The sequence below is a fragment of the Paramisgurnus dabryanus genome, chromosome 18 (assembly GCF_030506205.2).
Source record: "Paramisgurnus dabryanus chromosome 18, PD_genome_1.1, whole genome shotgun sequence".
In the NCBI taxonomy this organism is placed as follows: Eukaryota; Metazoa; Chordata; class Actinopteri; order Cypriniformes; family Cobitidae; genus Paramisgurnus; species Paramisgurnus dabryanus.
Genome location: NC_133354.1, coordinates 25,094,795 through 25,109,781, shown reverse-complemented (window position 1 = coordinate 25,109,781; position 14,987 = coordinate 25,094,795). Strand labels below are relative to the sequence as shown.

Sequence of the window (14,987 nt, the reverse complement as noted above, 5' to 3'; positions counted from 1 at the left end):
GAATCCACCAGGAGCATGAGTTCAGGGAACCAGTTCCTGGTGGGCCAATAAGGAGCAACTAGTAAGATGCTCTCCTCATCCTCCCTGACTTTGCACAGAGTCTGTGCAAGAAGGCTCACTGGGGGAAACGCGTATTTGCACAGACCCCCCCAGCTGTTTGCCAGTGCATCCACTGGGAGTGAGACGTTGTATAGTGAATAAAACAGGGTTACAATGGGTTGTGTCCGGAGATGCAAACAGATATTTTTGCGCTCTGCTGAAACATTTCCAAATCAATTGAACCACTTGTGGGAGACGCCACTCATGTGAATGGCACTAAGAGACCTCAGATTCTTCTGATTCCAGAAGAGGAGATGACGGGCGAGATGCGACAGGTGACGAGAGCGCAAACCACCTTGGCGATAGATTTATGCAACAGCCGCAATGTTGTCTTTGTGAACTAATGCATCCTTTCCTCACATCTTTGAGACAAGAGGAACGAGTGCAAGATATACAGCCCACAGCCCACAGTTGATGTTGCCAATGCAGCTGGGGTGCTCTCCACACCCCAGAAACGGCAAGCCCGTCGTACAGGAGGGGCATCTGTGTGTAATAGAGCATGCCTGGAGAACTGTCTCAAGGGCACACCAGCTCGAAGAAACACTGGGTCTGTCCACGGAGTGAATGTGAGACGACACGCAGGTTTAATGGTTACATGGTGCTCGCCGCTGCGCCATGCTCTCCTTGGGACTCGGTCGTGAAGCCAGTGCTGAAGCGGTCTCATATGGAGCAGCTCGAGCTGTGTCCCAGCTGCTGCTGCTGCCATATGTCCAAGGAGTCTCTGAAATTGTTTCAGTGGGACTGCTGACTTGCCTTTGAGAGTATTGCAACATGTAAGAATTGACTGTACATGTGCTTCTGTTAGGCAAGCTGTTAGTTCAACTGAATCCAGTTTCATACAGAGAAAAGAGATCCTCTGCATAGGAGGATAGCATCACATAAGCCAGAATGTGAACACCACTCTCTCTCAGGGGTTTTAATGCTGCCTCCACTACTTTCGTGAAGACATGGGGAGAGAGAGACAGCCCAAATGGTAAAACTTTGTACTGATATGCCCTCCCCTTGAATGCAAAGCGGAAAAACGGCCTGTGACGAGGGAGCATGGATACATGAAAGTACACGTCTTTCAGGTATATTGCTGCAAACCAATCTTGGGAACGAATGCATTGGAAAATATTCTTCTGCGTTATTATCCTGAATGGCATTTTTAGAAGTAAACGATCCAGTACACACAAATCCAAATCGGATGTAACCCACCGCTTTTCTTGGGTTCTATGAAATAAGGGCTATAAAACCTTCTCCAGTAGGACAGCGATCTCTGCACACAGTACATGTGCATCGGCATGGTTCACCATGGTGAAGCGAATGCCTGAGAATTTGGGGGCATGCCGGTTGATTTGAATTGCATAACCAAGGCAGATCGTGCGTAATAACCAAGAGGACGGGCTGGGAAGCTGTTGCCAGACGCCCAGGGACCGAACGAGGGGAATTAACGGCACTACCAAAGTACCTGCAGAGGGGCAGCCGAGGGGAACGGATCGCTGGTGTGTGCTTCATAGCAGCACTACCATCGGCGTTGTGTGGTGTAACACTGACCTGAGTCTGCTGATGGGTGGCAGGTTCGTCGGGACTCTGAAACGAAGTACCCAGATGCCCGGAAGCATTCGCTGGTGACAGAGGAAGAGGAGGGTGAGCGTGTATGGGCCCACTTACGACTCTCACGTTCCTCTGGAGACTTGGAGAAAAAAGCCAATCTGGGAACCCAAGCATTCAGGAACTTGTTGTTGTCGAAGTCCTTCATGTCGGCCAGACACAGCCATAGATGGCGATCCTGGACCACCATAGTGGACATCGCATGACCTACTGCCTGGGCAATGACCTTGGTCAAACGTAGCACCAAGTCAGTGGCCGCACAGAGTTCCGAGAAGGCAGGCGAGTCATGTCCTCCCTCATGCAGGTGAACCTGCAACAGTGCCAAGGCATGCAGGGCGGAAGCTGCCTCCACGAAAGCCTGGTACGCAGCCGCCGTGAGACCGGACGACTGCTTACAAGCCTGCAAGGGAAGATTTGGCCGGTCTTTCCAAGAGGCAGGTAGTCGGCACAGCTGCAACGCGACCGCCCACTCCAGACAGACAGAGAGGTGAGGGTTGATGGCTGAAATGGCAGCAGGCAGTTGGAAAACAGTTGGCTTTCCAGGATTGAGTCAGCCCATCATGCACCGCCGGAAAAAGGTACTAGAGGTGTGGGAAAGACGCCCAAGTAGCTTGAGGTACAAGTCTTAGAGGCGGGACAGCTCCAGAGGTGGAGGTTGAATCCACTTCAGCCCTCCCGCCTGCGCTGCCAAGAAAGCACGGCACCATCTCTGTGTTGAACTACAGCACAAATACCCATCCCAAGGGAGGGAGGATGTCTAAGTCGACTACAGAGGCTGACAGCCCCACCTCCGATGCAGCGGTAGACATAGAGTCTTAGGGAGAGCCAACCGATTTGGTGGACATAACAGAACATGAGCCCGCCGTCTCTATTGGCACCTCTACTGGCTGTGGATTGGGGTGCTGAGAGCTGGAGGACGAACCTGCTGATTTAACACTGTGAAGCGGAGATCATCCTTCCGGCACAAGAAGAAAAGGGGAGACGCTCCCAGAGGAACGAAACTCATCTCCGCAGATCCAAGAGAGTCATGCCCTCGCAGTGAGAATGCGAACCCCCCATAAACGCTGCCTCAGCGTGCTCGAGGAGAGATCATGAATATCCTTAGGACCCATATACTTTCCGCATCCAGTGCTGTATGCTCGAAATGCCATCTTTAAAAAGACGCAACAACACTTGTTGCACTTTGCGCAGATACAGACAGAAAAAACACTGAACACTTTATTGTACAACAACGAGAAAACAAAACCCATGAGGTGGCAAAACAACGTAAAGCAAACACAATAACGGGAGACTGAAAAAAACACTAAACTAGACATATGACTTACTTCAACTACACTTGACTACAGTTAACAATAAACTAGACTTAACTCGATTTGATACACAGTAACAGGTCAGGAACAGTGTGGGACGATAACAGACAGAACACAGGGCACAAAGACTTTAAATAGAGAGAACTAATGAGGGGAACAGGTAAAAATAATAACAAGCAAGGGAGCGGGTAAAAAGTGATGAGACACTGGAAATACGTGGTTTAGTATACACAATACAGACCATTTCCCACACAAAACATTGTACTGTCAGAACCTTGCCATACTGAACTAAATATTAAAATAAGACAAGGTTCCGGCAGGATCCTGACACATAGTAAGATACAGAATACTATGGAAGTCAATGGGGCTCATGATCCATTTGGTTACCAACATTCCTACAAATTTCTTCCTTTGTGTTTATCAGAAAAAAATACATTTATACATGTTTGTAACAACTTGAGGGTGTGTAAATGAGGAATTTAACTTTTTGGGTCAGCTATCCCAGAACCTGATTTTCCTCATACTGTACACCATAGGATGGTACCAATAAACTATTATGTTTAATATCACTTTATCTGGTCTAACTTCACCCATTGAATGGGGAATCCAAAAACGTCCTCTATAGAAACAGGTGCATGATGCAAATCGTGTTATAAGCCAATTCTTATTTATCTAATCCAAGAAAGAAATTTTTTTGTAAAGGTGAGTGTTTTGCTTGTTTTATGCTATTTTTGCAAAAAAAAAATTAAATGCATTATTTTTTAAGCATCTGCAACTGTTACTCTATGAAATGTTTCACTGGAAGTCAGCCATTCCCAATGTAAAAAAAACCTTAAAGGGGACATTTCATAAAAATCGGACTTTTTCTATGTTTACAGTTTTTCTTTTGCTTTGACCTGGTTAAAAAAAACTAGGATCCACTCAGTTTTTATCATCGCTATCTCAGCAAAGCAGAAGACACGTCTTGCAAATGTGTTAAATCTTTCTAATTGGATTGACACTTTTTTTCCCACCATTTTGCAAAACAGTAAACACGGATGTCATTCAAGCAGTCCAAACTCCATAGTTTTAACTATGGTAACCAAACAGAAACCATCTATTCCTAACTATAAGAAACTACCTAGATCAGTATGAAATCACTGAAGCATCTGTTTGACCCTCCTTCACACAAATCTTCAGCAATCAGTCTGCAGGCCTTATAAAAAAGGTGTCATGTCTGTGTTTATCTTTGCAAGCATGGATGGAGGAGGTCTAAGGCTTTCCACCACTCTCGCCTTGTCATTGAGTGGTTTGGGGTACACCCTCGTATGATGATGCTGTTCCTCCCAGCATATTCCCCATTTTTTGAATACCACAGAGGAGTTCTTCAGTGCTTATATTTTAAATATTTTAAATGTTTTGGCGCGGTTAGAGGCTTTTGCAAACAAAATGTATCACTTTGACCATGAGTGCCACTGTTTAGGCCTGTGTGTGTGTGTTAACTGTTTTAAAAATGTGGAGTTTAAGTTGACGGCTGCTTCAAAGCAATCAAGAAAAACTGTAAGTGCTATAATTGGGTCCCCAGTTTTTCTATCAACTTAGAAAATGTGAAAAAGAACCCAGTAACTTTTGGAAAACCATTCTCTGCACACATGTGAAAAAACATTGTAATATTGTGGATATTCTGGAAGGGTCTGACCTGGCCACCTCTGGTTCCTGCTTCAGCGTGAGTAGTATTGACTCAGCATTGATGAGGATGGCCCAACACGGCAGACAGAAGAGTGATAAGATGATTATACTCCTCTGAAGTATCTCCCCTACACGCTTGAGATTCTTACTGCCAAAGGTCTGAAAAAGGATAAAATACATAAACTTAATGTTTCAATACTATAACTTAAAAGTTGTATTAAACACCAACATTTTTATCTCCACATTCTTGAGTAACTATGCTAAGAAATACCGCAATGCCAATAATGTTACATAATGGAAATGGTACCATAGTACAAGACTGTATATTTATATGCACTATGGATATGCTATGGATTCTTTTCATCTTGATGTAACATGTAAATATTATAATAGGCTATATGAATAAGGTAGTTATTTAATACGAAGCTATATAAACAATAGAATCATCTGATTCTATAGCTGGGTCCATGGTACAGTAGCACTTTTACATGTTGTTCAGGTTAGTTTATTTTGGAGATATATTGGATATTTGATGAGATTCTTTTGTAAAACAGTGGGAGATCAATTTTCAGTTTTCAGTTCAACAAACAAGTCACTGAAATTCAACCACTTAAAATGTATCAAAAATCTTCCTTTATGGTTTTAATTATACAGTGTAAATGCAACTATGGGTTATTTATTTAACATATTGGTGAGCAAGTCAACATACATTACAGTTTAAACTATGTTAACTATGTAAACAACATCATTTAATAGATTTTTATTCAGGTGATGAATGAATACCTGAGAGACGAGTGTGTCGCAGGTGAGGGCAAGTCCACACCCCGTGGCTGTTGTGGTCACAGTAACAGTCTGAGGAAGATAAATTATGTTATAGCCTCACAAAAGTCACTGATTCCTTCTTGGAGATACAGACATTGGATTTTCATCAGCTTTGTGTCAAAACCACAGATATGACAAGATACATGTTTACCCAGAGCATGCATAGTTTTTCAGAGCTGAGCAGAAATCATTAAAGGTTATAGGATGATTGATAAGTGACAAAGACACAGTACTGAATAAATGCCTTACATTTTTGCAGATATACTCTAGGGATGCACCCAAATATCAGCCAGTAATTAGTATGAGCAGATAAAAAGCTTTTGCCCACTATTGGACATCTGAGTTTACATATACATCTTCTTTGGCATTACTGTAAACCTTTTAAGAGTGACAGCACAATTTACATTTTTATTAAGAGAATAGAGAGCTGTATCAGACAATGAAGGCTTTACCGCAGAGGCCAATGCATATCCAGCCAGTTCAGCATTTCCTAGATGACCACAGAATATTGTGATGACAAATGGCAGAAGGAAGTATAGGATCCTGGAGATGAGCTGTAAAACATGAAAGCAAAGATGTCAGTTGTGTATTGCATTGTTTGGCCCTATATGAACAAACCCAACCATTACAGTTTTTAACAGGCGCTAGGACACATTTCTCAATACTTAGGTCACTTTTGCAAAACTCTTCACACAGTGAGCACAACAGAAGTCTATGTGGGCTAAACTGAGGATCAATTATCATTGCTTTGGCACAAAGTTCATTTAATAACTACATCTCTCAAATTTCATGAATTATTTTCTCACTCAGACACAACAACTGCCAAAACTCTATATACATACAGGCCAATTTGCACATGCTTACATACTATTTTCAAAACTGTTAAACTTATGTTTAAAACAATAACATAATACACAACTGAATAAGACAGCAATTTGCTACATTTCTACAGTAATATTTTAATGAAATATATTTTAAATCTTAAAAATAAATGCTATAAAAACAAATAGCCAAATGGAGAAGACCGAGTAGATTAGCATTACTATCGTATCCGTATCAGTGGATGGTATATATACAAATTCTTGTATTTTGGAATTGCTTGGAATTGCAAAAAAATAAACTACATAAAATATTGAAGAATTCTGCTTCATGTCTGATTCATTCCAGTAACATATATTGCAGTGAATTATAAACAGAAAATGTTGTATAATGCTACATGTTGTTAGTGAAGAATACGTTGATTTGAGACCTGAATAAAGTGTTTTGGTAGTTGTAGTGCATTTTGAATGTGAAATGAACTGCTTTGCCAAGCTGAAAGTTGGTTAGGAGAACTGTGTGAAGAGTTTTGCAAAATTGACCTAAATATTGAGAAATTGTCCTAGCGTCTGTAAAAAACTGTAACAAAGTACATGTTGTTAGTGTAAATATTCATAATCTTATCACCTACCAAGATATTTAAGGTTACTAAACAATTAAGTAAATTATATATAAGTTGTGGAATGAAATTTACTCAATTTTTAAGTTGATGTTAAAAACAAATAATATTGATTTAAAATTAGTAAAAAAAATTATAGTTGTCAATTTTACAGTTCAGACAACTGTTACCACATTGGGGATGATATCTACATTTCACTATTTGGTTGTTTATTTTAAGGAATTACAGTATAATAATATGTATACAGTATATTTAAGTACTTAGTAATAATACTTAACAACACATACTTAGTATAGGGTTTGGATTTGGTTAAGAGTTGCATGTAATTATGTAATTGACTGTTATTACTGTGGCAATTACATGTACCTTATGTAACAAATGCACTGTAAAATAATACTGTTTTTCACTGATTAGATGCAAATACACCCAAACAATATATACATCTCAGAACAGAAAGATTAGTAAAAAATTTGTATAACATAGAGAAGTGACATGTCAATGTCATAAGCATTACATGTGACACTCAGATAACTATGAACATTAATAAAATAGCCATTGTATCAAATTCATCATATTAGTCAATAGATTAGTACTACTCATTAATACCACATCAACCATAAACAAATAATGAGATACAGACATAAGACATGTGTCAAAACCAAATATCACCACTCTAAAATAATTAACAGGATTCTGTCTCTGCGAGTAAAACCCCACTAAAGTCCCAGCATTATGTAGTTCAGTCACAGTGTTGTTAGGGTCTGTAATTGAATGTCAGCATAGACAAAAAACTCACCAGAGGCCCTGTGAGGCGCAGGACATGGTAGAGCTCTTCTCTGTAGGCCAGGGGAAGCCAGCGATGCAGACAGCTGCAGCCAAACAGTTTAGCCCTAGATGCTGTTACCTCGGTGACTTGTTCATCGCCTGCTAGGGGGCCACAAGCCTCAGGCATCCGCTCAGCCTTGGCCATTCAACCGCTGAATGAATAAAAATGAGAGAAGTCGATGAAAAAGAGAAAGAAATTGAAAGAGAGCAATTTAAGAAGTAGAGCTTGCTCTCAGCGTGATTTCTAAAACGTTGTTATCCGTCCATGAAGGCAGAAGAAATAAAATCAAGGCTGGGACATTTACAAAGTAACCTGAGTTAGTCACAGAGTTATCCAGAGAGAGAGGCAGGTCACAAGCAAGCTCTTTATAATTCCCTGTATGGAGCACAACAGCAGAGGGGGGAGTTGAAAGGGGCGGGTTAGCCTTTCGTACTTCTTAAACACAGCGGTAATCTTATCAGGAATGTCTGTGTAAATAACATATTATTGCTCCTTTGTGGGATAATAAACAGCAAAAGTTCATTTAACTTTAGGGGTCCCAGTAATGACCTCTGACGAGGACCCTTAACTGGTAAACTCACAGGGCTGTGACGTACAGTACAACATTAACCTAAGGCTTTACAAATAATTTTGTGTGTTGATTTTGCCACTTTGGAAACATGCTACTTGTAGTCTTGTTTTAAAGGGACAGTATTCAAGGAAATGTGCATGAACTATATCACCTAAACAGCACTATTGGTAGTATGCTGGCACATCCCATCTACAGTAGATGCTTGCCTAACATCTCCAGTTTTTCCCTTCGGCTCACATACAACAAAGAATGATGGCCCTACAGTAGCCCAGATCTACATTACAGACAAGGGTCACAACTGGCCCAAATCTCAGCCAGTACAGTTTTTCTTGATTGTCTTTATGCAGCCGTCAACTCAAACTTCACATTTTCAAAACAGTTAACACAGAGGCCTAAACAGTGACACTCGTGGTCAAAATGCTTTTGCTGCATTTAAAATTAGCAACAAAAGCAAAATTTGCCTTCAAACAACACAACTTGCACACAAGTATATGAGTTCTTTTAGTCAATCATTACCCAGTGGACAAAATAATACAAAATACTCAGTGCGAATCAGTGCACCTTTGCCTATCCATGTAGCCTATTGCCAGTGCCATTTGTTGTCTTTCTATATTGGCTGAGTCAAATTTGCCTTTTTGCGAATAATTGGATCCAGAATAAGAAATACTTTGATGCATTTTTTATTGATTCCATGACATCATTTTTGGCAAACCATGTCTGAAAACTGAAATACTGTAAATATTACAGAAAATACATGTAAACCAAAATACTGTAAAATGGAGTATAAGACATAGCCACTATTGATACTCAGTCTCTTCTGTCTTGACGATGGGCCACATGGCCTCATCCACATCACATTCAATATCCTCTCTTACAATGCACCTAGGGAAAAATATTCTTGTATGCCTTATCCAACCTTGACATTCCTCTGTACTTATTTCTTGGGCAGCAGCAGTCATTGCAAGGGCATTTTATATAGACTTTTTTATAAGGCCTGCAGACTGATTGCTATTTCGAGATTTGTGTGAGGGAGTGTCAAACAGGTGCTTCATTTCATACTGATCTGAGTAGTTTCTAATAGTTAGGAATAGATGGTTTCTGTTTTGTTACCATAGGTAAAACAATGGAGTTTGAATTGCTTGAATGACATCCGTGTTAAATCTTTTGTAAAAGGGTGGGGAAAATGTGTCAATCCAATGAGAAAGCCCATAACTAGAGGACAGCGTTTCTGACTTGTACTGCAGCCAGCCACCAGGGGGCGATCAAAGAGCCAGCAGCTTCACTTTTCAAGATGTATGAGGCCCACCCAGAATAAACTCATGAATCTCACCTGCCTGTTACCATGAAAATCGTGCCAAAACAAGTTAAATAGAAAAAAATGCATGATGCCCCTCAAATGGAGGCAGCTGAATTACCATTATCTTAAAATACAGAAAGAAAAATGTCAGAGAGTTTAGGGTCACTTGAACAAAATTAACTTTATCATGATCTGAAGGCGTATGTTTCTGAAATGAGTTGTATAGACAAAAATTATTGTTCAATTATATTAGCTAATTTAAAAAAAACGTAAAAAAATTTGGGGGGGGGGGCACATACGACAGGCTTGCAGCCTCACTGGTCTGGACAACATCCCAGCTGCACTGGCCATAAACTGCCTCGAGTTGTGGGCTGTATATCTTGCTCTCGTCCGTTTCAGCAATAAGCTTCGTGGCAAAATCAGTCCTCTTCCGACTGTTGCGTATATCAATCGCCAAGGCGGTTTGCGCTCTCATGGGGTTTGTCCCCCTCCATCATTAAAGTTGACATCGCTGTGATATCTGTACACTACTCTGCGATATCTGCACACCACACCATTTATACATGGACTCGATGGTCATTATCATAATTCCTTCCCCCTGTCAGCATTGCGAGCAAATCTTTCAAACATGGTAAGGAGCGTCACAAATTCCGGTTGATGTTAGAGGTATTCAGGACAATCACAATGTACAGATTAGCTGGCCAATCAGGGACACAGAGCTTTTCAGATCGGTGAGTTTTGTACAAAATCAAAGCGTTTGAGGAAGGCATGATATCTGGAGCAACAAAAATGAATGGTATGTGGAAAATAATTTCTGTTTTAACCATAAACCACACAAACACATTGTTTTGAATAGTCTATTTGCATGAATTTGCGCGAGAGTAGAAGATTGGATTCATATCCATTTTGCCAAGACGCATTAATGTGGCCAAATGTAAATGGAACAAATCAGATATATATTTGATAAAAAAAAACATATGAAGTGACCAGGTGTAAAAAGGGCCAAAGAAAAGCTTGGGTCCATTTCAGCATGTACACCTTCATAAGGGCATAGCCACCCTGCTGCTTAAAACATTCAAAATAAAGAAGTTTTGACTGATAAAACAAGAAGACAATAAACTCGATTGGGACTATGTATGGTGTATCTTTGTTCTTCCAGTCATTTCGGGTATTTTCATAACAGTAGTATATTATTATAATGCAACGCTTATCGGCATAGCCTTTGGCACTGTGGAGACTACCAAAAAGAGTACTCGGTGAAGTTCACTTCTGGTCGTTGTTGACTCATCGGAGAAATCAGAAGTTTGCCACCAGTAGCCTACTCAAGCCCAAGTCTCTCTTATGCTCATTCATCATAAGAGGTAAATATTGTAGGCTACCAAGTATATTAAGGTGTTTGTTTTTTTAAAACTAATTAGTGGTGTAACGGATTGCAGTTGATCCTTGATCCGTACAGATCACGACCAACGGTTCGGCTCCCATTCGATTTGCGGAATTATAGACAAATTTACATAGGGTGAAAGTTGATAATTTGCTCATGTTTCAAAGGCTTGCAAATGTTAACACTTATATGATTTTAACAAAATGTAACCGCAAAAACGCACAGATGCACATGCGGTTGAATGTGTCAGGTCCAACTCCAATCAAACGTGATTATCCCTATGCCCTTCAAAGATCAGAACTCTTGATGTATAAACTTGAGAGAGAGTTGTGCTACTGGGTCTCATACTGTGCTCCCTTAACATACATTTGGCGAAAAAAAGTACTAAAAAAACTATGTAATTTTCACTTTATGTGGACCAACTGTTTATGCTGCATCTTCTTTCCGAAGCACCGTTTAGAATTCGTCCTCCGTCTGATCTGTGTGTGTGCTCGTATTTAAGTGCACTCAACAAATGTAGGCATGTCAGAATTACAATTATGCCACTTAAATGCCGTAGCAGTTTTAATGTTTGATGACAAGATAAGAGACTTTATGTAGAAATTATATAGACTAATAATTTAAGTTTAATGTCCTAATGATCAGTCTACTTATTTGTATCTCCCACAGCTGACATGGAACGTTATTAACCGGTTCCGGAACTTAATTTTTTGTTCTAACTGGTTCGGGAACGTCAATTTTAGGGTTGAACCAAAAACATGTAACATTAAAATACTGTTTTTGTTCGGAACAAACTAATTGGGAAAACAATCTGGTTCAAAGCCCTGGTTTTAAGAATAAGTACATGTCTCAAGTACATGCAAAACTTATATGCAGAAGATTACTGTCCAACAACTGGATATTAAAAAGTTTTTTTATTCACACATCATGGATATGGTTATTGTTGCTTTTGTTATTATTGTACAAAATGCGTTTGTGAGATACAGTTATTTTCAGAAACATCATGCATTAGTCACCAAAATTTCAAACATGCAGAAATGCAAATTTTTTGCACAAACTTGCGTTTCCAGTCTGCATTTGTATGGTTTTATAATGGAAGTCAGTGGAACAGAAAGTCTAGTGTGACTTCAGCACCTTAATCAATCATTAACCTTAAAAAAAAAACGTAAACCTTATAGTGCATTATATTACATATTGGAGTGTGTCCCAACAAAAGCTTCATTCAAAGAAATACTCTTCTCACTCCATAAATGGCTTCTATAAACCAGACTTGGTTTAGACTCTGCCACTAATAATGGAATTGACATAAGATTGACATTTCTTTTAAATAACAATGACAAATATTGTTTGATATTGTAAACTGACTGATTCACTTCAAACTGATTTCCTCATTGGATGAATAAGCAGCATTACTGAAACACTGTGGTTCCACTTTTGTTGATAAGGGGTCTTGGTAAAGTCCACCAGCAGTGCAGTTACAGTGAGCTTACTGTAGTGTTGGGAGTGGAAAAATTCCTCCAGTCCATTGTTAGATTGCTGTGAGGTTGAATGTAAGGCTCTGGAAGAGGACAGGCTATGTGGACAGTGACTCCTATTATCAGTATCAGGACGGCAGTAAGCAAAATCAGTCCTCTTCTCAACACCAGCTGGTTCATAGAGAGCAGGACTTTAGGTTTAGTTTTTCCGGTTTCACTTGCCATTACTGGTCCTCCACTTACAGCTTTATCCTGCTCTTGTGTGCTCACTTTCACATAGCCGGCTGCTTCAGAGCTGTTACTTGATAGCTGGACCTAATAGAGCAAAACATAATTGAAATATTGAACAGGTTATCAAGCACAGGAATTAAATTTGGACTTAAAGGATTACTTCACCAAAATCTGAAAATTCTCTTATAATATACTCTCCCTTGTGTGATGCTTTGACAGAATCATTATAAAGTACATCCAGACATTCATACCAGGCACCTTGGATCCTTTGTAGTTTCCATACAGACCGAATAGCTGCTATCGACATCACAACCATGTAATCATGCCACTATGGGGCCCATGCTGGCTTTTGTGAGCACAGTGGTGAAGGCTAGCCCACACCAAACCTAAAAAGGCCCAGTGTGGGCTTGCCCAAGTTGTAGCGGCTACCTTACGTTGTTAAAAGGCCGCTGAGAGGCTGAAGCCCGAACTCAATGCATTTGCGACGCATATAATGAACTATCAGTGAGGCAAACAGCTGTTAATAGTCCCATTTTATTGCACAGACAGATATTTCTTCAGGTTTAAAAGTTGTTAATATGTAAATATGGTCAACAAAGAATACATCGTCCTGACTCACCCCCTCTCGCTACCACACTAAGTGAACAGGTGACTATTATTCCTATTTCCAGGTAATCCCGTGACCCTCCACCATGATCACGTGACATTTAACTCTTTCATGTCCCTTTCATTCCAGCCCCTAATTATTATCAAGTAATAATTACATCGCCATAGATTAGACAGGAAAACAATAAATAATGCATTTACATTATATAATGTCCATTTCTTCTTTCAAAAGAGAAAAAAAATCCTGAAAAAAGTCAGGCAGAAAAAATTGACTTTTTTTTAAAAAAGTCGTCAAAAAATTTCAGGCAACAAAATTATCCGTCTTCTGCTTCTTGTAAAAGACAGATCTTAGTTATTGGCCTTTCCAGACAGCTGGTTTTAGTTTTAACTTGCACATGACGCACAAATCCTCTTCTGTCTGGAAATGTTTGAATTATGCGTCCAATAAGCCATGAGTTTCGAGGTGCTGTATTGTCCACTATAAGCACTATGTCTCCTGGTTTAAAGTTGCGTTTGACTCTTGACCATGGTGTTAATGCTTCCAGGTCATTTGAATCAGTGGATGCTTTGGTGATTGGACGACCATTGAGAATAGATTCAACCTCGCAAAGAACCGTTTGCAAACCCTCTTCGTCCAAATTCTGCAGCTTTAAAATGGAATTCAAAACTTTCCGTACAGATCGAATTAACCTTTCCCAGGTTCCTCCGTAATGTGATCCAGTCGGGGGATTAAATGACCATTTAATACCTTTCTGAAGGAGGACATCATTAATTTGACCCTGATTCCATCCCTGTATAGCAACTCTTAGTTCCCGCTCTGCTCCAACAAAGTTCTTTCCATTGTCTGATCGGAGTTCTTTGACTTGACCACGTCTTGCAATGAAACGTCGAAGTGCATTTATGAATGAATCTGTGTCCAAGGAGGGTGCCACTTCAATATGTATAGCCCGTATGGCTAAACAGGTAAAAATTACTCCATATCTTTTCACCACAGTTCTTCTGCTTTTTACCTCGAAAGGTCCAAAATAATCCACCCCAACATGGGTAAATGGTGGCACATTTGGAGTGACTCTGTCTGCTGGTAAATCAGCCATCTGTTGGCATCCTGGAAGTGAATTCAGTCTTCGACATATGACACATTTGGATAGTACACTTCTTATTGCTGTACTTGCACCTGTAATCCAATATTTTTGTCGTAATTTAGACAACATATGATTACGACCACAATGTCCTACTTCTTCATGTATGTGTCTCAGGAGAATATCAGAGATGTGAGAATTCTTTGCTAGAATGACTGGATGCTTGGATTCTTCAGGCATTGATGCCCTACTTAATCTGCCACCAACCCTCAAAACACCATTAAGCGTAGGACAAAGTCCATAAATACAGCTACTTTTCTTGACACTTTCCCCTCTTTTTAGACAAGCAAGTTCATCAGGAAACATCTTCTCTTGTGAAAGTCTAATAATCTCCAACTTGGCTGTCTCTAGTTCTTCTGGTGAGAGATGAGATTTTTTGAGTTGACCTTTGAAAATCTCCATATCCTTTTCCAAAGAATTTCCTTGTTGCACAACAGATTGAACTGAAGCAAGTCTCAGTAGTTTCCTCTTCTGACTAAGAGATAAGAGCAGTTTCTTAAAGGGATAGTTCGGCCAAAAACGATATTAAACCCA

The 14,987-nt window shown here is 40.0% G+C and overlaps 2 protein-coding genes across 3 annotated transcripts in view; both read right to left on the bottom strand.

The window, feature by feature from the left end:
* LOC135776626 (multidrug and toxin extrusion protein 1-like) overlaps positions 1-14,987 on the bottom strand; it is a 55,399-nt gene that overhangs the window by 31,243 nt on the left and 9,169 nt on the right. Inside the window, exons 2-5 of one of the 2 annotated variants that reach the window (XM_073812565.1) lie at positions 7,724-7,904; positions 5,945-6,046; positions 5,454-5,522; positions 4,681-4,829 (exon numbers count right to left, since the gene is read on the bottom strand). In XM_073812565.1, coding sequence (XP_073668666.1) covers positions 4,681-4,829; positions 5,454-5,522; positions 5,945-6,046; positions 7,724-7,897 — 494 coding nt within the window. In that variant the 5' untranslated portion in view covers positions 7,898-7,904. Of the gene's footprint in view, positions 1-4,680; positions 4,830-5,453; positions 5,523-5,944; positions 6,047-7,723; positions 8,109-14,987 lie in introns of those variants that run through there. The other variant, XM_065287463.2, reaches the window with a different exon arrangement.
* The window catches only part of LOC135776624 (multidrug and toxin extrusion protein 1-like), a 35,991-nt gene continuing 32,921 nt past the window's right edge, over positions 11,918-14,987 (bottom strand). Inside the window, exon 17 of the mRNA XM_065287461.2 lies at positions 11,918-12,792. Coding sequence (XP_065143533.1) covers positions 12,478-12,792 — 315 coding nt within the window. The 3' untranslated portion in view covers positions 11,918-12,477. The remainder of the gene's footprint in view (positions 12,793-14,987) is intronic.